The 23167-nt window shown below is 40.3% G+C and overlaps 1 protein-coding gene across 28 annotated transcripts in view; it reads left to right on the top strand.

Moving 5' to 3' along the window:
- PDE1C (phosphodiesterase 1C) overlaps positions 1 to 23167 on the top strand; it is a 255121-nt gene that overhangs the window by 152085 nt on the left and 79869 nt on the right. For 26 of the 28 annotated variants that reach the window (XR_007630066.1, XR_007630065.1, XM_050325235.1 and 23 more), the window contains 5 exons: positions 775 to 875; positions 2602 to 2730; positions 9556 to 9657; positions 10954 to 11074; positions 21118 to 21199. Coding sequence is in view for 26 of the 28 variants with exons in the window: in XM_050325235.1 (XP_050181192.1) it covers positions 775 to 875; positions 2602 to 2730; positions 9556 to 9657; positions 10954 to 11074; positions 21118 to 21199 (535 nt within the window). In the remaining 2 variants the exon portion in view is untranslated. The remainder of the gene's footprint in view (positions 1 to 774; positions 876 to 2601; positions 2731 to 9555; positions 9658 to 10953; positions 11075 to 21117; positions 21200 to 23167) is intronic. The other 2 variants (XM_050325130.1, XM_050325210.1) reach the window with 2 other exon arrangements.

Below are 23167 nucleotides of genomic sequence, written 5' to 3' on the forward strand. Positions count from 1 at the left end.
TTCCTTGTTCTCCTCATGATTCAGCGACTGGCACAGACATTTAGTTACTGCAATTTACTGACACTGTTCTGTATTTGAGGCTCTGCTACGCAGGTCAGCTGAACTGAAAATACATACCCTGGTGGTATGTGTTTAGTTGTATATGTATCATCAAGTTCCCTTCAAAGAACCTTGATTTCCTTGGGGTTTCCTTGTCTCTGTTCTTCAAACATTGCTCTTTCAGAAGGGCATGTGTTTCCCCTTGCTCTGCCTTAAACCTTATTACTCCTGAAAGCATTTTGCTGAAGTTCACTTTATTTAGATGGAGATCCAGGAAACACACTGGTTTAGCTTTTGTGTATTAGCTGGAGAAGTTTGCTTTAAAGCAGCTGGCAGGCTGCAGGGGAAGGGCAATGATGTGCAACACTGACATTCAACAGGGGATAACTTGCCTTAAAAATCAAAAACTTTAATGCCTGAGAAAATGTAGCAGTGGTATTAATAAATAAATAATTAATAAATAAAGAGTCTTTGGGACTAGGCAGACACCAATATGGTGTGTAACAAACGCATTGCTTTATTAAAAGAGACAAAGGCTTATATAGTAGTTTCAAATGGTGATACGTCACAACACGTGACCTTTTCAGCCAATCCTATACAATCATTTAACTGCACATATGTGATAGAGTACTTAAGAACTACAACTCCCTGGATGCTTTGCTAGCACCCATCCTGTAACCCAAAACCCCACAAGAAAATGACAATTTAGCTGATTCCTCTGTAATCTCTTTTCAGCACTGGCTGACAGAGCTGGAGATCTTCGCTATGATCTTCGCAGCTGCCATACATGACTATGAACACACTGGAACCACCAACAACTTTCACATCCAGACACGGTGAGGCCACTGTAAATCATGATGAAGGGTTGGAATATGGAGGGGGAAACCTGTGGTGAATAATAGCACACCTAGAAAAGTGCAGGAACTTCTGTTTTCAAGTGATACAGGAGAAAATTCACTTCTTTAGATTGCATTCAATTTTCTCCTGCTCAACCATTTACAATGGAATGCATGCATTTTAGCTTTCTGAGCATTGTTTCACATTAATGATCAGAAAAAGAAAGATCCCAAATTATTTCTATGTAAGAGTGCCAAAGACAAATTGATGTACAGAGCAATATATTTTAGTGTATTATAGTTTTGAAGGAGATACTGTAATTTGGAACTTTTTTCTCCCTGTTGAATTTGAAGAATCAAACATTAACTGCATAAATCACATATTCAACAAGATTTGTTGTATTTGTTAGTGAACACCAACACTACACACTACTATTTTCACTTGAGTGGAAAACCACATCTGCAGCAAGGGCTTATGTTGACCATTACCCGATCAGGGAAATATTTTTTAAAAGCTTTTTAAATTGCTAGACAGTGATTAACTGATCACAAACTAGACTGGACCAGTGTATTTTATAAGGCTTTTGGGTTGATGGAAGAAAGAAGGAGAAGATAAAGAAGGTAGCAAAATTCTGAAGTATGCAAAGATTCTGAATTCTCTAGTTGTGGTGATAACTGGACATTTGATATCTGTGTATTATTTTGACAATAGGAGTGTATTGGTAACAATGACAAAATGTTTAGATGTCCTCAAATGCTGCTCTGCACTTGGGCATTTCTAAGGTGCATTGTATCTTACCCTGAATTAGATGTCTGTAGTTTGTGATTCACGCTGTGCATCAGCAATGGTTGCTAAGATAAAGCACACATGCAGGAAAGTTTAGGAATGTAGAAAAAAGTTTCTGTCTCCATTCTGTGCCAAGCTACACTCCACTTGTTACTGCTTCACACATGCAAGAATTAGGGATCTGCTGTATTTCCCAAATACTTATAAAAGGATTAAAGGAAGGACAGTTGTAATTTAATTTCTGTAACAGTGGACATCAGAAGGTGTAAAATGTCAGAGAAGAAAAATATACATTTTTCTCTGAGAAGCAGGTCTGAGTGGGAACTGTAACAAATCATACTCATCCTCCGTTGCCATTAACTTCTTTGTTTTCAGACCAGTTTAGCTAGTGATCTATCAAAGATCTCTGCTCTGAGGCTTAAAGTAAGGCATGAACTACCTTTGGTCTTCCTCTGTCCCACTGGCAACTGGCTTTCCAAACAGCATAGTCTAGGACATGGATGTCAGAATGCAGTTCAGGTATGTCTTGCTTACAGCCAGTTTGCTGTTCTGGACACAATATTGGATCACATCTTGCAATTGCTTTCTTGGGTATAGTCAGGCTTTAATATCGGAGCGACATACATAAGAACTGGAAAAAAACCTCATGGTTCAAATTGAAATTTACGTATCTCTTACAGCTTTCAGTGCTTGTTTTCAAGTATGTAACAAAGCAATTAGTTGAGTGTCAGCTGGTGAAATAGGTTTTGCAGCGAGTTTTGATCTTTACATTTCTTTTACTGAATAACAACAATTAACAAAGTATTACAAATGTTCTTAAAATGCTTGTATCTGTCCTATAGACTTAATTGCTGCAGCTGATCACAGGAAAACTTCTGAATGTGAGACTCTTTAGACAGGGAAGAAACAACCTTTCCTATGTTTTCTTTTAAATGCTAGGTCAGACTCAGCCATTCTGTATAATGACCGGTCTGTGCTTGAAAATCACCATGTTAGTGCGGCGTATCGTCTTTTGCAAGATGATGAAGAGATGAATATTTTATCTAATCTCTCAAAGGATGATTGGAGGTAAAAATTAACATAGTGGCTGCCTAGGAGTGTTGCAGCATCACCGTAGATTGCTATTACATTGTTTGAGTAGCAATATTCATTATTGTATATTACATGTTAATATTTCTATGCTACAAGGTAAAGAACTTTGAAAGGTGTCTTGCTTATTCCTGCTTTCAGTTTTCATCTCTTGATACTGAGGCTAGACTTTGTGATGATACATTATAATACAGAAATTGACTCCCATCTAAGTATCACAGAGAAAGTCTTTGTACACATCCATTTTTAAGTGAGTGTAGAGCTAGCCTACTGTTTGTTCATCCTAAAGCATAAACTTAACCTTTATCTAGTTTGACACTTCCTGCCTGGAAGTTATAAATGGAACTTAAAGAATTAAATAATCCAGTCCATGGAGCATAGATCAGTCTACTATATGTGCCAAGGTGATGTAAGAAGCTGTAATTTAAAATAAGACCTCAAGAAATACATGATTTATGTGCCAAAGTCAGCCCATGATTTCCTTTCTAATACCAGACAATTCAAGCTGATAACAGTTTTCTGTTTTTATGGGATCTTTTGAACTTCAAGGTGTGGTACTTGAAAAATAGCCCAGTGTGCTAGTCAGAAGGAATCTTGCTCCGTGGTCTTTTTCATGGAGGGGGAAGCAACTTATGGGACCCTATGTAACACACAATGCCTTCTGCATATGCTTAAATGTGACACTTAAAAGTGTTGAGTAATTGTTTCATCTTATTTTAATATAAATGTGGGGAAATTAGCCCTTCTCTGGGGCCTGGCTTCTAGTAAGATGGTCAGTGAAGGCTCTGCTTGCTAATCTGTTTAGCCTGAATTTCCTGTTTATTTTAACTTTTGGACAGTGATGTGATCCTATAGCTAAACACCAAGAATAACACTGAGGAACTTAGATGGCCGATTTCAGTCAAATGTGAGGGTTGTGAAAGGGTGACCTAAAATTCTGGAGAATAGTCTCATGGTGGGCAGTAAAAAGAGCAGAAAAAACCCAACCCTGCACTGAGATGTTAAAAGTCTCTTTTAGCTACAGCTGGCAATGCCTAGTCAAATATCAGCAGCAAATTACTTTTTCCTTTTATGTTGGTGGGGGAACATAAAGAACTAACTGACTAGAAACATCAGCCTTAGAGCCACTGTCTGCAGGGAACAGCCACTGCTTACAGTGGAACAGCTAATTGAGTATGCTTCCTTGCATAGATACTGCCTTTAGGGAAATGGTCTGCTTTCAGGCTTTAAACTGTTATTGATCAAAGCCCGCTTCAAATATTTCTCATTGATTCTATAGTGCCAACATGTGTGTTGATGTGATGTGCTTGGACCCAAAGTTTCAAGTATTAACCTATCTCTTTAAGAAATACTGTAAGTGCCAGAGCAAAAATAGTGAGTGATTTGGATTGCTTATTTGTTCTCTCTCAAGTAGGGCTTTTTTGTTTTATAGCTGCTGGTCAAGCTGCAGAATAAAGACCATTGTCTGGAAGGGCTCTAAGGGCTCTAATTCAAAAACATTGTGATTTTTGCATGCTTTTGCTTTTGACAGTATTTCATACATTTCCCATAGGCAAACATTCGGGAAGCATTTGTAAACATTAACTGACTCAGCAGAATCTGAGGTGTTGGGAAAAAAAACCCAAACCAAAAAGCCTAGAGTTTTCCATTCTGGCACTCAAAAATAGGACACTCGATATTGAAGAATGCTTTGGGAAACTAATAAAGTGTGCCCAAATTAAACTTCACTTTTGCAAACAGACATCATAAATCTCTCTCAGCAAAAGGCCCTGGTAATGTTTTTTGGAAATTAAATTCTTAGGTGTCTTTCTGAGCTGAACTCTGATACCTTTTTTCACATTACTAGTAAGAGAAAATCTGATGATCGGTGGATTTTGAATTCCCAGATGTCTATGTGGATTTTATAACTTTTGTGGAATTCGGTCATTTAGTTAGGGAGTGTATTTTTAGGAAAGATATGGAGAAAATTGGAGATGCATTTCACTGTTGGAAAATAAGTGGCCACAGGTTCTGTAAGAAAAGCAGATGAGAATGGAAGAGAACTTTTGTGTTACCATCACGAAGAAAAGAGTTGAAGTCTTAGTAGTACTTAAACTACTTTTTTCTCCCTCCACTTTAAAAAAACCTCTGGTGCTTATTAAATATTTGAAAATCACTTGAGTTACCTCATCTCATGAATCCCATTTGTGCAAGTTACCAACAAGTTAATGAGAAACTATAACAAAACCAGATCACAGTGACCTAAGAAAATAAACTGCAAAGTGAACAGATGCCTTCCAAGATACTGCTATAGATATCTTTTCTGCCACTGTATTTAATTGCTAATAAGTTTGATGCAATTATTAAAACAGAGCCCTTTACTGCCAAGTACAGCAATAAAAAGGTGTCTAGAAAATCTTTGGTTGCTACGCTTTGTATGGGAGGACAACTTTGGGAAGTAACCTTTAATTCAAGACTAACTTTGTCAGAAAAGCTGCTTGGTATTTTATCCCTCAGATAATTCTGAGCCCTCCTTGTCAATCACTGTTATTCATTTCAAGATTGTGGTGAGAAACCATGAATTTTTTTTGACTGAAGACAACTTTGGTTATACTCTTCTTTTGTAAGTATAAGTGTGTGCATGGTTGCATAATCATTCCCTTTCTTTGTAAATTTTTGTTCCTATGAATTCAGGATGGGCACATTAATATTCTGAGTGTTATACCTTTTGTGAGAACCAGGCAATGATGATATTTCATTTAATGTAGTATTTTCCTATTAATTTCTGTAATAATAAAGTGCTGAGGCTTCAACCGGACAAAATTATCAGAATAGCTCAGTTCAGGAGATGTTGTATTGTGCACTAAGTATTTTTGTTTAAGCCTTTTTTGTCAATTCCGGTAATTGTTATCACACTTCAGCTGTCTGTAGGTTTCTGTATAAGCCAGCTGAGCTGGTTTGCTCTAAAGAGTTGACAGAGATCAGCGTCTTCAGATCATGGCTCTTGTTTTCTCGGATAAGTGTAATGAATTGCCCTTCAAATTATCTCAGCTAGGTAAGACACCTGAAGACATGCTGCCACCAGCGTGTACTGTGTGATAGAGCATAGGACAGAGAGGTGCAAGCTAACACGGTGTAGTGGGGCTCTCGGTGTGTCTTTTAGGCTCAATTTCAACAACTGTTTAGTTGTTCATGCTTGGGAGCAACCTTTAGTGCGTATGGTCTGCCTCTCTGCAGTTCCTTAATTGCCACACAGCTGTTGCTTGCAATTCTGAAGCCAGACCTGGATGCTCTTCCCTGAGGAGTTGCATGCTCCAGTGCTTCCTGTAAATGCCCCGAGTCTCCTGTGTTGCATGTAGGCTGTACCTGTGAATTGCAGTCACACTTCAGTTGGAGCAGTAAACACTGCTGTTTGTCAGAGGCAGATTTGGAAGGAGTCAGGCCCTATCTGTCTCAAGAGCTGACTCAGACTGCCTGATTCTGATGGAAGTTGTGTCAATTGCTTCTGATTGTGCCTGAAATAAAACTGATTTAGGTCAGATTTTGCAGCTAATGCAAGTGCCTACTCAGAACCTCCCATGAGATCCTAAACTGGTCACTGTTGTTTTTAGGACTGTTAGTTAATGCAAATGCACTGCAGGGTGTAAGAAGAGGTGCAATGTGCACATTCTAATGGTGAGGAAATGGATCCCTTTTTCCTCCTCAAATCATAGAAGAAGGACAGTGGGTAGATTATAAGGGTATAATGCTCCTTCCTTTCTCATCAGCTTGGAGTATTTCCTCTTTTCTTGGGTGCATTTTTAAGTTGCCTATTTTTTAAAGGCTTGGACAACTTTTCTGGAGTCAAGTTATTTAAGAAATTACTTGGGACAGTTAGTATTTGAGTGAATTAAAGTTTGTTCTTCATTAACTTCTTCCTGACTACAAAACTGGGTTTGAAAACTAGGGAAAAAAGGAGAACAAAATATTGGAGAAATACCTGGGGAATCTTCAAATTTATAATCTCACTGGTAAATGAAATGAAGTGAGAGCTGAATTTGCCTGCCTTTTCACAATATGTCAGTAATAATATTTATGAAGCCTAAGTATCCAGCACTAGAGTTTTGCACAATTTTACAGCAATGTATAGACATTTGAAAGTAGTGCAACCTCTTTTACCTCATTCTACTTTGAGGTTCTCAAATATATTTTCTAAAAGAAGTGGAAACTGTTTCAGTTGACTTGCTTTTCCTCTGCTTTTATATACTGTACTTCTCTAATAGAAAGGTGTTAGTCAAGATGAAAGACAGATTCCTCTGATGGTATGTCATGTAAAACATGAACAGGCTTTTGTGCATTATTAGAATCATTAAATGTAGTCCAGATATGCTGGACTATCACTGGAAGCACATCTTGTAAACAATATCTGGGATCTATTTAGCTAGGACTACTAGACAGCACGCAGACTGCAGCACCATAATGTGTTGTGTAGATTTTGAAGACAACTGCAGAAACAAAGTGCTAAAAAATAGAGCTAGAAGTAACAGCTGTGTGTACCAGGCTCTAATCTGACTCATATGTGAAACCAAGAAATGGGTAAACATCTATGTTTGATTCTCTCTGTGATGAATTTCAGCATTATCTGAACCTAGCAAAAAAAGAACAAACTTATCATCCTCTAGTGTATGTCTTTTGAGATTTTCTCTCATACATTCCCTATGTCCACACTTTTCAGAGTCACCTGCTGTTGTGATACCTGTTGTTTGAAGTAACAAATAAGAACTTTTCAGCAGTAAAATCCTTACTATCTCTGAAGTATTTGTAGTCTCTGTTGCAGAGAAAATAATGTTCTGAAATATATGCAGAGGTCAGAGAATGTGCATATTCCAGTTTTACATCTATGAAAGGGGAACTAGAATGTGTGTGCTTGTAAGCATATGTATATGCTTGAACTGCAGTCAGTGCCTCATTTTCCTGGACTGAGTCCTTTGCTTTTGTATTCCTTCTGCAATAAGCTATGCACAAAGTAGCCCACGCAGACCAATACAATGCAGTTGCAGTCTGGAGGATGTAGTGAAAAGTCTGCTGTTTCCCAGCACTGATTGTTCCCTTTTCTTGTAAAAATGTATTTCTATGCGTCTGTGTTCTCCTCTCTTGTTTGTAGTGACAGTGAGGTTTATGCTACTGGGAACTGATCAGGACTGACCAAAAAAATAAAATTAAAAATAATTGAAAATTAGTTGCTTTTCAGCCACCGTGTTGTTAGTCAACATACGTGCTTAACATAAGTATATGTAACTATAAGACATAAAAGATATCTATATCTTATATAACTGAAAGACATATTTTATAGTCAACAACACTGTTGACTATGGGACTGATTGTACTTAGGGGTTGGGAAGAGGAGGTGGTTATAGTGGGGGAAGAGTGAGGCCAGCTGATGCCATCAGTGTGCATAACTCCTGTGTATGGGGAGGCTGCATTATGTGCCATCCATGGGATGGGGTAAGCACAGAAGTCTTGGATCTCTACACATTGGTGGCACTGGGGCTAGAACTTGAGCACAGCCAATAGAGGCAAAAGAGACATGATCAAAGTAGACTACATCCTTCATGAGATATTTATGAAAAGGAGAATGGTAGCTTTTATTTTAAATTAATGGTGACCCATTTCTGAATCTTACAAAACCTGATCTGGTTTGCCAACTTTGGGCTGTTCTTCCTCTTTTAACCTGTGGAGAACTGAACTGAGAGAAAGAGAAAATAAATCTGTATTGTATCTAGATCAGAAGGTTCTGATATTTAAAAATGTTTAGGACATCCATATCATCTTCAAAGGAATTTCAGCTGCAGTCTAAACAAGTGTTGTGGCTAATTAATAATAACACTAATGCTGCTGCTGCCGATAATAATAATAGTAATAGTAATAAAATAAGAGAGAATGAAATAACACCCAGGAGAAACAAGTGATGCGCAATACCATTGCTCACCATCTGCTGACTGATGCCAAACCTGTAACAAAGCAATGATAAGTGAGTCCAGTTTGTGTACTGGGCACATCATTCTGTGGTAAGGAGTATCTCTTTGGCATGTTTGGGTCAACTGTTCTGGCTATGCTCCCTCCCAGCTTCTTGTGCACCTGCTAACTGTCAGAGCATGGGAAACTGAAAAGTCTGTAATTTGGAATAAGCACTACTTAGCAAAAACCTAAACCATCAGTGTGTTACCAACATTATTCTCATATTAAATCAAAACTTCAGCACTGTATCAGCTACTAAGAAGAAAATTGGCTCTACTGTAGCCAAAACTAGGACAGCAAGTATTTTTAACAAAACTTAATACAAGAATAGTTTGAATTTATAATATCAGAAAAGTAGTGCAGGTTCTCAAAGGTCTTTATTTCATATATGCATCATATATAGTAGTTTTTCTTTTAGTAGCATGATTAAACTTTCAGCATAGGTATCGATGAGTTTTAGTCAAGTTCACCTGATTCTGAGGCTTTAAAGTTCTTCCCTTCCATCTAAGAATGCTCTATAAAAGAAATCAATTTAAGAAGTTTGTGCTTAATTGAAAAAGCAGTACTAATACCAATATGCTCTTCAAAAAACATCTGGGATTTCTCTTACCAAGGATTAGTCACCTGGCTTAATTTGCAGCCTACCCACTTCTGTGTGTAGAAAATCCTTCATTCTCTTTCCTATCCCTGAAAGAGGAATAATAGTTACATACAAAGGCATTGCTGTCAAAAATTTGCAGATAGACAACAAAAGAAACTGGAATGTGTCTGATGCTGGGTTTTGTGCTTCTCTCTCCTTGCTGCTCTCATTGTGATGCCATTCAAAAGAGAATTCAGAGCTCTAGTGATTGAGATGGTGTTGGCCACTGATATGTCCTGTCACTTCCAGCAAATCAAAGCTATGAAGAATGCTTTGCAGCAGCCAGAAGGGTGAGTCGCTTTACAACGCAGTGCGGTGTGGGGCTGCATTTTCAGCAGGAGCTTTGCCAGTGGGTTTAACTTCAGAAGCACTTCTCCAGAGGCACTCACTTTCTCTGATGTCCCCATCAATTTTCTTTCTGCTGTTGAATTTGTAATGAATTCACTTAGGAAGGCATTGGCACACCCCTATACATACATCTCAACTCTGTACTGGTGGACCAAAGCTTGGAAAAGTTCACCATTGTTGAGACAAGCCTCACTGGGCATTTTCCTGGTGGGAACACCAAGGGCATGATTCAGTTGAGTCATCTCTACAGATTGACTATGACACAAGGTTATAAGATCTGCAGAAAACAACTTATACTTTTGCCCTTCTGCTGATGCTGTCAGCTGCAACCCCTGCAAGGGGCCTGCTTCATAACCAGAGAACAGATGAAAAGAACTTGAGATCCACTGAGGGAACAACTGGAAAATAACAGATGGAGCACTATGGGGAAGGTCTTTTCTTCTTCCCAGTATGTCACCAGAGCTGTGATATTTTGTTCACAGCTCTTCCCCTTAAAATTCCTTCTATACTGCACGAATCTCTGAGTGATTTTTCACGCTGGATAAAGGTCTGTCCAAAGCATCCCAGAATTATACCTGTATAAGAATTTTATACCTGTAGCAGACTAGAGTGTGGCTAGCCACTTGGTCTTCTCAGAAGCTAAAACTCTTTCAATTATTTCAGATAGCCAAAAAGTGGCATTAAAAAATGAGATCACCCATCCCAAGAAAGCTTTTGGGCTAACCTCTTAGGTTATGGTTGTAAAAAATCACCAGCCTTTTTCCTGTGAAAACAAATGCCAGGATTCGCTTCTGATCTCACACTAGTTTTCTGTCAGTGAAACATTTATCAGTTACTGTGTAGACTCATCAGAGTCCCTCAGAGATTCTGATTGTTCGTTAGAGTAATATGCTAGGGACCAGCTTCTCTTCTGAGTGCATAAAATGCAGCTCAGATCAAATCGGAAGCACAGCAGCTCTGCAAGCCTGTTAGTCCAGACAATCAAGCCTGGAAAGTTGTTCAACAAGGCTGAGCAACATTTCTTTTTGCATTTTTTAATATCTCTTTTGAAATAGGAATGGTGTATGTTGGAGAAATAAGACACTTGTTCAGAGGTTTCTGAATTTATGAGCAGAGAAATTACTTTATTAATATGCTGGCCAAGGATTCTAATTACCTTACTTCCCTGAAGGTAAGATATTTGTCATTGTCCCCTGCAGGAGTAGACAATTAATTTGTTTGATCCTTTGGTTTTCTAGAATTGACAAGCCGAAAGCCTTATCACTGTTGTTACATACAGCAGATATCAGTCATCCAGCCAAGGCTTGGGAACTCCACCATCGCTGGACAACGTCTCTGCTAGAAGAGTTCTTCAGACAGGTAAAGCCAGGGCAGTTCCTTCATATTTCTGCAGCTGAGAGGGAGTATGTAGAATTGGGCAAAGAATTAGGAAGATATGAACGCAGATATTTTCCTTTTCTGTGATGTAAGGGCCTCCTAAATGGTATGAAGCTTTCTCCTCTGGCATCAGTAACACTGGCCATTATGCCAGTTAAGTGGCATACACTTAACTTTTAGAAAGTTAAGTGTCTGATACACTGCCTATAGATGTAAACATTTTCTATCTAGAAGGAATTCTAATTTGGGAAGCTGATATGTCTTTCAGATTAGGTAAACATGGAATATGTGTCACTCTACTTAGCTCTAGAACCATAAAAACAGATTTGGGTAGCTGTACTTTAAAGAACTGTACTTACATTGTTGGGGTGGATATGAAAAAGGTTTATTTTTCCCTTACTTTAGATGAAGTCAACTGATCAAGATTATAGCTAATAGTGGACCATCTGTTGACAGACCCACAAATCTAGACAAATCATTGAGCTCTGTGTGATGGTTAAAAGGTCCCCAAGTGATTAATAAAAAACATTTAAAGATTTGCCTTAAAAAAAAGAAGTAAAAGTAAAGAGAACTCTTAAGGAGTGCTTAGGACACTTTTCACTAATACAAATTACTAACCTAAGCAGAAAACTAAGTGCTTATTTTCCCTCCAGAGTTTGATAACTTCATGTTATATAGTAAATCTGAATGAAAAAGGGAAAAATCTATGACAATTTTTAAAAAGTTCTGACAATTTTTCAAAATTACCTTTGTTTTTAAAGACACTGCAGGAATCCTTTTTTTAAAAAGGACATTGCAAGAATTTGCTTTGAAATTAATCCCTTTATTTGTTTTTCAAACCATGAATGGCTTTACTGGGTGGAAGCAGGTAGATCATACCTGCAGCTGTCTCTGTGGTGCCACTTTGGAGGCTCATGCAAGTAGGATGGTTTTAACATGCATTTTAGGGAAAATAATGTGCATGTTTATACTTTTCTAGCTGAAAATTATACTATATGTGTTAAAATACACAACTACTGAGTCCCCTAAAGACTTGTGATGGAATTAAGATTACCTAATTGTGAGACTACTAAAAAAGTCCAAATTTTGATCTGTTTTACACATTTAATGAAGACAAAATTAGTATTTTATATTTTTATAAGAAAAATTTCATTTCAGCTAACAAATCTTATTTTAACTTTGAATGATGAATACCTCCACACTTAGATGAAGCTATGTATAAAACCTGTATTCTATTCAGGTCCATTAAGCTTATAATGAAGCATGAACTTGTGCTCATTGACATTATTTAGTGTTAGATCAATAAGTACATTCCTACCTCACAGCAGAACAATGCTTCTCACAAGTTATAATGATTAATTTTTGCAGTAGCCAGGAGGGGGCATGGCTAGGACACAGAGGTTATTCTGTACCATCTCATGTCATTTTCTGGGGATAGGGCGAAGGGCTATAAGGGCTCTCTTTCAGGTCAGGATAGGTTGAGTTGGGCTCTGCAGTGAGCATTTGCATGTGAATCGCTCGCCTGTCTCTTTTACGCTTTTGTTATTAATGTTATTGCTGCTACTGTTAATTTTCTTATCTCACTGCTGTTTTTATCTCGACCTATGATCTTGAACCTCTGTGCCTCCAATTCTCCTCTCCAGCCTACTGCAGGAAGGGAGGGGAGGAGAGAGAGAGTGGCACATGATTTGGAGGTTTTTGGTGGGAACACTAAATTGGAGGATGCAATTCCTAAAGCACAACAGCCTAATTTGGCACACAATGTGAGGCTTGAAGGTTTGAGATGAAAACAGATCTGACCACAGTGGGTTGGAAGAAATTCAATCAAAGCATTTGTTGTATTAGGTATGGAGCCACTGGTCACAGTGTTGCTTGGTTTGTTCACTGTTTGTTGCTCTACTGTGGGATATCAGCTTATGACATGATAATATCAAGGACAATGAGGGTCCTTAGGGATGTGTATTCACTGTTGCTCTCCTACCCTTACCCCAGGCGCTACCTTTGGGAGTCTATTAATAATTGTACCTCATCTGTGGGGGAAACACAGGAGGATGATTTTTTCCCAGCTTTTCACCCCATTTTCCTCCTTCCAACCTGTTACAACAGCTTTTGAGAATTTTGAATTCCCTTTGGATGTTGAGGAAAGCATGTTCTTGTTTCTAAGTCTACCAGGTTTCCTCAGTGCAGTCTACCACACCATGTTTAGACTCAAGAAACTAAGGAGGTTATTCAGAGATCTGCCCAGGAGTGGATAACTATGACTGGCATGGAATGTGGGAGAAAATGAGCCAGCTTTTGAGGGACTACTCTGCTCCAATGGTTTGGAAGTTCACTGCTGAACAACTGTAGGACCCTGCTTAAGTGGCAGAGTATTTGAAAGAAAACTGCTGTGGCAGCTCCAGAGAGCTGCAAACTTATGCAAGTGCTGGGCCCTGGCTACTTTTTGTCAAACACCACTCATTACTAGATAGCACCCTCAGGGGGAAGAGGAGAAAAGCAGACCAAGATGACAAAAGGCCCTGTGGTCACTGAAACTGCAGCTGATCCAGAGAAACAACCCATGCCAGTAGCAGAGGAAGAAATACAAGACAAAATCAGTTCACATAGTGAGGGATGAAGAAGAAGCAGGACTCTCAGAACAGAAGGAAGAGGCAGGGCCAGAGATAATCACTGGATCTCTATCTCTGGGTGAGCTGCAAGATATGCAAAAAGATTTGAGCCAGAAGTTGGATGAGACCCTAGTGACCTGTCTGTTCCAATGCTGGGATGTTGCAGCCCAAAATATGAAACTAGGTGATACTTAAGCCGAGCAACTGGGATCTCTGTCCTGAGATGGGGACATTGACAAGAGGATTGGGAAGAGGACAGAAAGTCTCAGCCTCTGGAGGCAACTCCTGTCAAGTGTTAGGGAAAGGTATTCTCTCAAGGATGATCTCGTAGTGCCCCCAAGCAGGTGGAATGTCATGGAGCAAGGTATCCAGTATTTGAGAGATGTGCTCGAGGTAATTTGTAAGGATTCAAATGACAAGCAGTTCCCTGTAGATACAGACGACATCCAGTGTACACAATCCCTGTGGCAGAAGTTTGCACAGAGCGTGCCATCACTCTGTCTTGTTAGTATTTATGTCAATGAAAGTAGAACAAAGGTGACTACTCAGCTCAGGCAACATGAAGGTCATAAATTTTCCTCCTTACTGATCTGTGCTTTGGCTGTGGAAAGAGTGTCCAAGACTGTGGGCAGATTCAAAAGACTTGAGCAAACCGGAGAGGAAATGTCCCATTCACCACCAGTATGGACCAGAGTCTCTGCTATTGGACAAACACCCCCTACTCGAGAGAGAGGGCACACACCACAAGAAAACCTGTAGTTTTTCCTGTTTGACCATGGAGAAGACATGAAGTGGGACAGAAAACCCACCTCTGCCCTATCAGCATGGGTACATGAGTTGAAAGAAAGGACAACCATTGCAGGAAATTCTTCAAGGATAAATGCCACTCCAGTTTCTAGTGGGCAAGTCCTCAGACAGAATATAAAGGCTGATGTTACTTCTAACTCCAGTTCATATTTACAAGAAGTGAGCAGCGAGTACTATGACCAGGACTAAATGCCTCCAGCCAAGTGGAGGAAAGGAGCTGTGTGGATCTGATGGCCTGAGACATCAGACCCTCAAGAATATATATATAATGCTTTAGCTGACACCAGTGCACAATGTACCCTGATGCCACCAAGATATGCAGGGGCAGAATCTATCTCTATTTCTGGGGTGGCAGAGGAATCCCAACAGCTGACTGTTCTGGAAGCTGAAGTGAGCCTGACTGGGAAGGAATGACAAAAGCACCCCACTGTGCTTGGCCCAGAGTACATCCTTGGCATAGATTACCTCCAGAGAGGGTATTTCAAGGATGCAAAAGGGCATCACTGGGTTTTTGGGATAGCTGCTGTGGAGACAGAGGAAATTAGGCAGTTGAATACCTCATCTGGTCTCTCAGAGGACCTTTTGGCTGTGGGATTGGCTGAGGGTTGAAGAACAACAGGTCCTGCTGCCACAACAGTGCACTGTCAACAATACCACAGAAACTGTTACTCCATGAACCCCATCCATGGAATGATTTGTGAACTAGAGAGCCAGGGAGTGGTCAGCAAGACTTGCTCACACTTTATTAGTCCTGTGTGGCCAATGCATAAGTTCAGTGGAAAGTGGAGACTGACAGTGGACTATCTTGGCCTGAATGAAGTCACACCACCACTGAGTGCTGCTGTGCTGTACATGCTGGAACTTCAGTACGAACTGGAGTTCAAGGAAGCAAAGTGGTGTCACCATTGACATTGCTAATGCCTGAGTTTGCTTTCACCTGGAGGGATGTCCAGTACACCTGGACTGATTGCCCCAGAGATGGAAACACAGCCCCACTATTTGCCATGAACTCATCCAGACTGCACTGGAAAAGGGTGAGGCTCCAGAACACTTCCAGTACATTGATGAAATCATTGCGTGGGGCAGCAGAGCAGAGGCAGTTTTTGAGAAAAGGGAGAAGATAATCCAAATCCCCCTCAAGGCAGGTTTTGCCATAAAACAAAGTAAGGTCAAGGGACCTGACCAGGAAATTCAGTTTTTAGTAGTAAAATGGCAAGATGGATGTCATCAGATTCCAATGGATGTGGTCAACAAAGGAGCAGCTATGCTCCCACCAACCAGCAAAAAGGAAACACAAGCTTTCCTAAGTACTGTGAGGAAGATGCATATTCCAGATTACAGCCAGATTGTAAGTCCTCTGTATCAAGTGATGCAGAAGGAGAACAATTTGAGTGGGGTCCTGAACATCAAGCTTTTGAACAAATTAAACAGGAGGTTGTTCATGCAGCAGCCTTTGGGCCGGTCAGGACAGGACAAGATGTGAAAAATGTGCTGTACACTGCAACCAGGGAGAATGATCTGTTCTGGAGTCACTGGAAAAAGTAGCCAGGGAGACTTGATGACGACCCCTGGGGTTCTTAGATTTGGGGATACAAATGATCCAATGCATGATACACCCCAACTGAAAAAGAGATACTGGCAGTTTATGAAGGGGTTCAAGCTGCTTCAGAAGGGATTGGCACCAAAGCACAGATCTCCTGGCACCCTGACTGCCAATACTGGGCTGGATATTCAAAGAGAAAGTCCCTTTCACACATCATGCCAGTGATGCCATGTGGAGCAAGTGGGTCATACTGATCACACAGTGAGCTTGAATAGGAAACCCTAGTCACCTAGGGATCTTGGAATTTATCAGGAACTGGCCTAAAGGTGAAAATTTTCGACTGTAATCATCATCAGAGGAGGAGAAGGTGACATGTGCTCAGGAGGCCCCATCATAATTGTCAGCAACCAGAAAAATGAAAAACTATGCTGACAGTTCCTGCTGTATTGTAGGGCTACATCAAAAATTAAAGGCTGCCGTATGGAGTCCTATGTGGCGAGTTACAGAAACCATTGAGGGACAAGATGGATCAAGTCAGATTGCAGAGCTGAAATCCATCCAGCTGGCTTCAGAGATCGCTGAATGAGAGAAATGGCCAGTGCTCTGCTTCTACACTGACTCATGGATGGTAGCAAATGCTCTGTGGGAGTGGCTGACTAGACCTATAGAAAAAGACAATTGGCAGAACAGCGGTATTAAACCCATCTGGGCTGCTGAATTGTGGCAAGACATTGCTGCCCAGGTAGCAAGGTTGGTTCCCAAAGTCATGTAGGTGCACACGTACCCAGAAGCTGGGCTACTGAAGAACGTTGCAAAAATGGACAAGTGGATAGAGCTGCCAAGATTAAAGAGTCTCAGGTGGATCTGGATTGGCAGCATATGGGTGAATTATTTCTGGCCTGGTGGGTCCATGATGCCTTAAGTCATCAGGGAAGAGATGCAACATACAGATGGGCTCGTGATCAAGGGGTGGACTTAACTATGGAACACTGTCTCCCAGGTTATCCATAACTGAAACATACACTGCAATAAAGCAGACCAAGTGGGTAAAGCCTCTGTGATATGGTGGTTGATGGTCAAAGTATAACTATGGGGAGGCCTGGCAGATTTATTATCACACTCCTGCAAACCCACCAAGGCAAGTGCTACATGCTTACAGTGGTGGCAACAACCACTGGAGGCTGGAGACATAGCCCACACCTCACGCCTCCCCAGAACACCGTCTTGGGCCTTGGAAAGCAAGTCCTGTGGCAACATGGCACCCCTGGAAGGATTGAGTCTAACAACAGGACTCATTTCAAAAATAGCCTCATAGACACCTGGGCCAAAGAGTGGTTATTGAGTGGGTATGTCACATTCCCTATTATGCACCAGCCTTTGGGAAAATTGAATGGTACAACGAATTGTTAAAAACCACATTGAAACAAATAAGTGGTGGAACATTCAAGCATTAGGATCTACATTTAACAGAGGCCACCGGGCCTCTGTTAACACTAGACTCCAATATTTGAGCTGGCCCTGCCCAATCCAAACTTCCACATACAGTACAAGGGGATAAATTGTGGTGCATATGAGGAATGTGCTAGGGAAAACAGTTTGAATTAGTCTACCTCCGGCAAAGGCAAGCCCATCTGTGGGATTATTTTTGCTCTACTTGGTGGGTAATGCAGAGGGACAGGGTAATATGGTGTGTACCTCAAGGGGATTTGATTTTTGTGTGAGAACAGTCTGTAATGTTGAATTGTATGATATTGATTGGTAAATGACACTGCCGCTGTGTGCCATAACTGCCATGGACAATGGGTATGGCCTGCTCCAGCTGCACCAGCTGTGAACTGCTAATGTAGCTTGCAGTCAGCCTATAGCCCACCAGTCCTCCTGTCCTGGAAGACATCTAGGACAGATAGAACCTACAGTTGCAGACTAATTGAACTCAACAGATACCTTTGAGGGAAAGCCATTGACTATAGAAATGATATCCAGACTTGCTTGTGTGTTTATATATATTTATTTATATATGTGTATATGTATATAGTTGGAAGGTGTAGGATTTGGGCATGATGTAGATGTTACAGAATAAGGGGTGGATAATGTCCTGGTTCTGGCCAGGAGAGGGTTAATTTTTACAGTAGCCAGGAGGGGGCATGGCTGGGACCTGGAGGTTATTTATTATATGTCAGGTTATATCATTTTCTGGGGACGGGGGAAGGGCTGGAAGGGCTCTTTTCTGGGTTGGGGTAGCATGGTGGTCTGGTCTGGCTCTGCCGTGAGCATTTGTGTGTGAATTGGTCATCTGTCTCTTGTACACTTTTATTAATATTGTTGCTGTTACGGTTCATTTTCTTATGTCATTGCTATTTCCAGTAGATTGTTCTTATCTCAGCCCATGATCTTTACCTGGTTTTTGCCTCCAATTCTCCTCTCCAGCCCACTGCAGAGGGAGAGCACTAGCAGGGAATGAGCAAGTGGCACATGGTTTGGAGGTTTTTAGTGGGCATTCTAAATCAGAGGATACTGTGCCTAAACCATGAGATTGAGAACCACTACTAGTCATAGACTATGGTTGCAAGGAACTGGTCTGGTTCTGTATTAGGTATGTTCTTATGCTCTTCACCTGCAGACCCTTTTCTGTCCTTTCTGTTAAGTGTCTTGCAGAGATAAAGCCTGACTTAACTTGTATCAGAACAGGTGCCCAACCCTTTTGGTTTCCAAGTATTTAGCGATGTGACGTGTCACAGGTCTTCCTTCACTAAGTAACCATGCTGTAGGTGTGAATGATATTGAGCACTACCGCCTTTTTATATTCAGTGGCTATGAGCAAACACCTTGCCTTGATTAATTTGTTTTACTAATTCACTTTAGGTAGGCATGAGGGAGCTGCCCAAACAGCTTAGAAGTCAAGTGTCTCTCTGAGCAGTCACAAAGGCAGTTTGGTGTTCCTTCCCAAGAGAATTAGACACTGGGGTTTTTAAGAGGCCTAAGGAATAAAGAAAAATCATAGCATTGAGAGATGGTTTTCTGAGAGATGCAGCAGACACAGTAAAGAAATGTTACTTGGAAATATTTCTGTGTTTGGTTTCTGGTTTATCCTGATATTTGTACATCAGACTCCTAACATAAAGCAGAATTGTTCTGCAATGGAAGAATACTATTGCTTGTTGTTCTCTACAAAATTCTAACAGGACTTGTGCCCACTTTATGTATGTTATATTAATAAAAATAAGAAGAATTCAGCTCTTCTTATGCCTACAGGAGTTTTTCTCTGGTTAGTTTCCTTTGTATTTTATCTTCCATTTGACATTAGTCAGTACAGTTATAGTAAGCTGCTGATTTAAGGAACTGATTTTGCAGTATATTTAGAAGAATATTAAAATTTGAATGGTCTGTGGGAAGTATTGCAGCTATGTCATCCTGCACATATCCTTCTCAGCATAATGCAGTGTTACAGAATGACTGAATTAAATTACAGGGCTTTTTGAAACATACCACTTGAAAGACTGGAGAAGATCTTGTGATGCTAGAAAAGAACTTTCAATTCTGAGGGCTGGAAAGCATCTTTCCACTTATGTAATTAAGCACTTATGTAAAATGTCATATTCATAGCATCGTAGAATACCAAGTTGGAAGGGAGCTCAAGGATCATCTGGTCCAAATTTTCTTGGCAAAAGCACAGTCTAGATGAGATGGTCCAGCACCTTGGATCATCATTCAGATGATTCAGATGAATCTTAAAAGTGTCCAGCATTGGGGAATCCACCACTTCCCTGGGGAGATCATTCCAATGGCTAATTGTTCTCATTGTGAAAATTTTCCTCCTGTGTCCAGTCAGAACCTCTCAGGAGTAACTTGCTCCCATTTTTTCATGTGCCTCATCTTTTTCATGTGCATCCTTGTAAAAAGGGCATCTCCATCTTCTTCATAGGCACCCTTTAAATACTGGAACATGGTGATAAGGTCTCCCCTAAGCCTTCTTTTCTCAAGGCTTAATAAACCCAGTTCTCTCAGCCTTTTCTTACATGGTAGGCTTCCCAGTCCTTTCATAATTCTGATGACCTTTCTTTGAACCCTCTCTAGCCTGTATACTTCTTCTTTGCATGGTGGGAAACAAAACTGAACACAGTATTCCTGATATGGCCTGGCAGGCACTGAGTAGAGTGGGATAATGACTTCTTTGTCTCTGCTGGTGATGCCTTTGTTGATGCAGCCCAGTATTCTGGTGGTTCTCTTTGCTGAAGCAACTTTAGTACACTGAATTTGAGTTCTCCACCAGGCCCCTCAGGTCCTTTTCCACAGTGCTGCTCCCAACCTGGGTTGACTCCAGCCTGTGCTGCGGTCCTGGATTATGTTTTCCCAGGTGCAAGACCTTACATTTGTCCTTGCTGAACTTCATAAGGTTCTTGTGAACCCACTCTTCCAGCCTATTCAGCTCTACTTGCAGGGTGGCTCTATCTTCTGAAGTGTTCACTTCCCCACTGGGTTTGACATCATCACCAAATTTCATCAGGGTGCACTTGATCCCATCATCCAGATCACTTATAAAGATATGAATCATCATTGGGCCCAGTATTGATTGCCAGGGTACCCCTGCTTATCCCGTGTTGCCAGATTGAAAAGGAGCTATTTACTATTTACTATTTACAGGCTCCAGCCTGTCAGTCAGTTCTCCATCCACCACATGGACCACTTGTTTATACTGTAATGCATCCGTGTCTTTAGAATAAGGTAGTGGAAAACCCTATCAAAAGCCTTGGAGAAGTCCAGGTAGAGAATGTCCACAGCTTGGCCCACAACAACCAAGCAGGTTACTTTCTTGTAGAAAACTGTTGGTGTTGTCTTTGGAAAAAATCAATAATCTGCATCTGGCCAGCCATGGCCTATGAATTCTGTATCTGAAAGACTCAAATTCTCCACAGTTTGTGTTAAAAATCAACAAACAAACATCCAAATAAAGTCAAAGCTTAATTAAAGAAAGTAAAATGAGAGGTTTTTATGGTTGTGAAGTAAGATATAGAAGTGCAATGTGTCTTGTTCTTTTCTAATTTCTTCTCAATTTTTTTTTTCTCCAGGGTGACAAAGAAGCAGAACTAGGGCTGCCTTTCTCTCCCCTGTGTGATCGCAAATCTACTATGGTTGCTCAGTCTCAAATAGGTATGTCCCTTTTGGTGCATGTGAAGCAGCATCTTAAAAGCAGAACTTTCTCTTCCCTGTAGGGCTAAGATCGTAGTGATCTCTCATCATTTGGAAACATGTTAAAGAGAAGAAATATAGTACAATAGCATTATTTTTCCTAGATCAACCATTCAAAGCTGAGAAACCTTTACATGTATGGCAACAGTTCCATTCAGTAACCAAGTTACTTGTGATGGGTCTGCAGAGAGAACTACAGTGCCTGATCATGACACTTATTCCATGGTTTTCTGAGCTGTGAGGAATGGGTACACATGGCAGCATCATGTGATATGAGTGACATTGGAGTATATGAAAATGTAATGTCAGTCCCTTTGATGACCTGCGCAAAACAATCTGTGTGTTTTTCAGTTTATTCCTCCAACCTTTTCCTCCCAATACTTTAAACTAACCATTCTTTTTCACTGAAGGCATACAAGTAGCAAATCTTTTTGTTTGCCACCCATTCAGAAAAAGAGATCTTTTTACAGACACACCAACTGCACTTTCTCTACCTTTTCTTCAGTTATTGAATGAAAAAGTAGGGGAAGGATGAGGCAACAAGCCCGGCATTTGGTGAGAGAGTAAGAGGGGCTAAGTGAAGTAAAACTGTTGAGGGGGCTTGGAGCAAAGAAAGGACAAGGGAAAAGGTGGATTTGTGGGTGGATTTTTATATCTAGGAAGCAAGTGAAGTAGATAGAGAAACATGTTCTAACCTCGACTGGAGAGTAGGTAGCTTAATAGAATAACAAAAGAAAATAACATGGATGCTAAAATTGAGGGAATTGAGAAAGACAGACAGAGAATGTATTAAAGGAAAGCAAACAAAATATTTGAACCTTGAAATTTCTCTCAAACAACAAGACAAAGAGATCCCAGAACCTAGGAAAGTGCAGATTCATATCTTTGGCTAAGAGCCATTTCTGCTTAAAACTATTTCATTGTTCCTGATAGACAAGCCATTCTCTGAAGGACATCATCCCAGATTTTTCTAGCTTTGGAAGTTTAGACAGTTCAGCTAGGAATCTGAACTTGAAGAGCCCTATACAAGCCTGGCCTGGTTACCAGACTTGTAGTATTTACTCCTCTGCAACAATAACCCACAATACAACTGTGGGTTGTTCTGCCAGCAGCTCAGTAGAGGAAAGCAGCAATAAACTTGAAATGCTGCAGTCTCAGCTAAAACTCATGTTGAAGACTCCTGGGCACATTACGTCTATTGTTGTGCTGTGGGAGAAGATAAACTCTCTATCTCTCTGGTTGCTGTGAAGGAAAGTGCATGTAGAGACTTCTCTTTCACATCCCTTTTGTCAGCTTTCAGATATGTTCCTCACTCCTTACAGGGAAGAAGAGTTGTGCCTCTCACAGGGTCTCTCTACACAGGGTTGTGTATGCTTGGATACTAATTTTTCTGGTTCTCTTCTTTTGTGCTCCTTTGCTCAGAAAGACAACGAGAGCCAAGAAATGTGATCATGCCCCACCAAAATATTAATGTTGAATTAAACCATCAACAATACAATTCCACCTTATAAAAGAGGCACTTGTTAGTAGGCAAAGGCAGCCTTATTTAGTTATATACTATTTGTCATTATGTTTGATTTGTGCAGTTTAGTAATCCATTGATATAAGTAGTCTACTCTTTATAGATATTGCCTTCTAACATTATAAAATGCGCATTTCTCAGTCTGCTGCAATATTGACAATGTATTTCTCTTTTTCCATTCATTTCTTTATCTGCTTAACAGCCTTAACAGATTTTTCCCTGTAATAGTACTTAGAATATTTATTTGCAAAAGTAAATTCTTACTGAATTCCAAATTGTGCTATTATATGGTTAGACTTGACAATCTTAAAGGTCCTTTCCAACCTTAGTGATTCTATGATTCTATGATTCTGTCATCTGCACCAAGCAGCCATCAGTTGTCACAAATAAAGAACCTCTGTCCTTTG

The sequence above is a fragment of the Myiozetetes cayanensis genome, unplaced genomic scaffold (genome assembly GCF_022539395.1).
Source record: "Myiozetetes cayanensis isolate MyiCay16 unplaced genomic scaffold, myiCay2020 scf1, whole genome shotgun sequence".
NCBI classification, from domain to species: domain Eukaryota; kingdom Metazoa; phylum Chordata; class Aves; order Passeriformes; family Tyrannidae; genus Myiozetetes; species Myiozetetes cayanensis.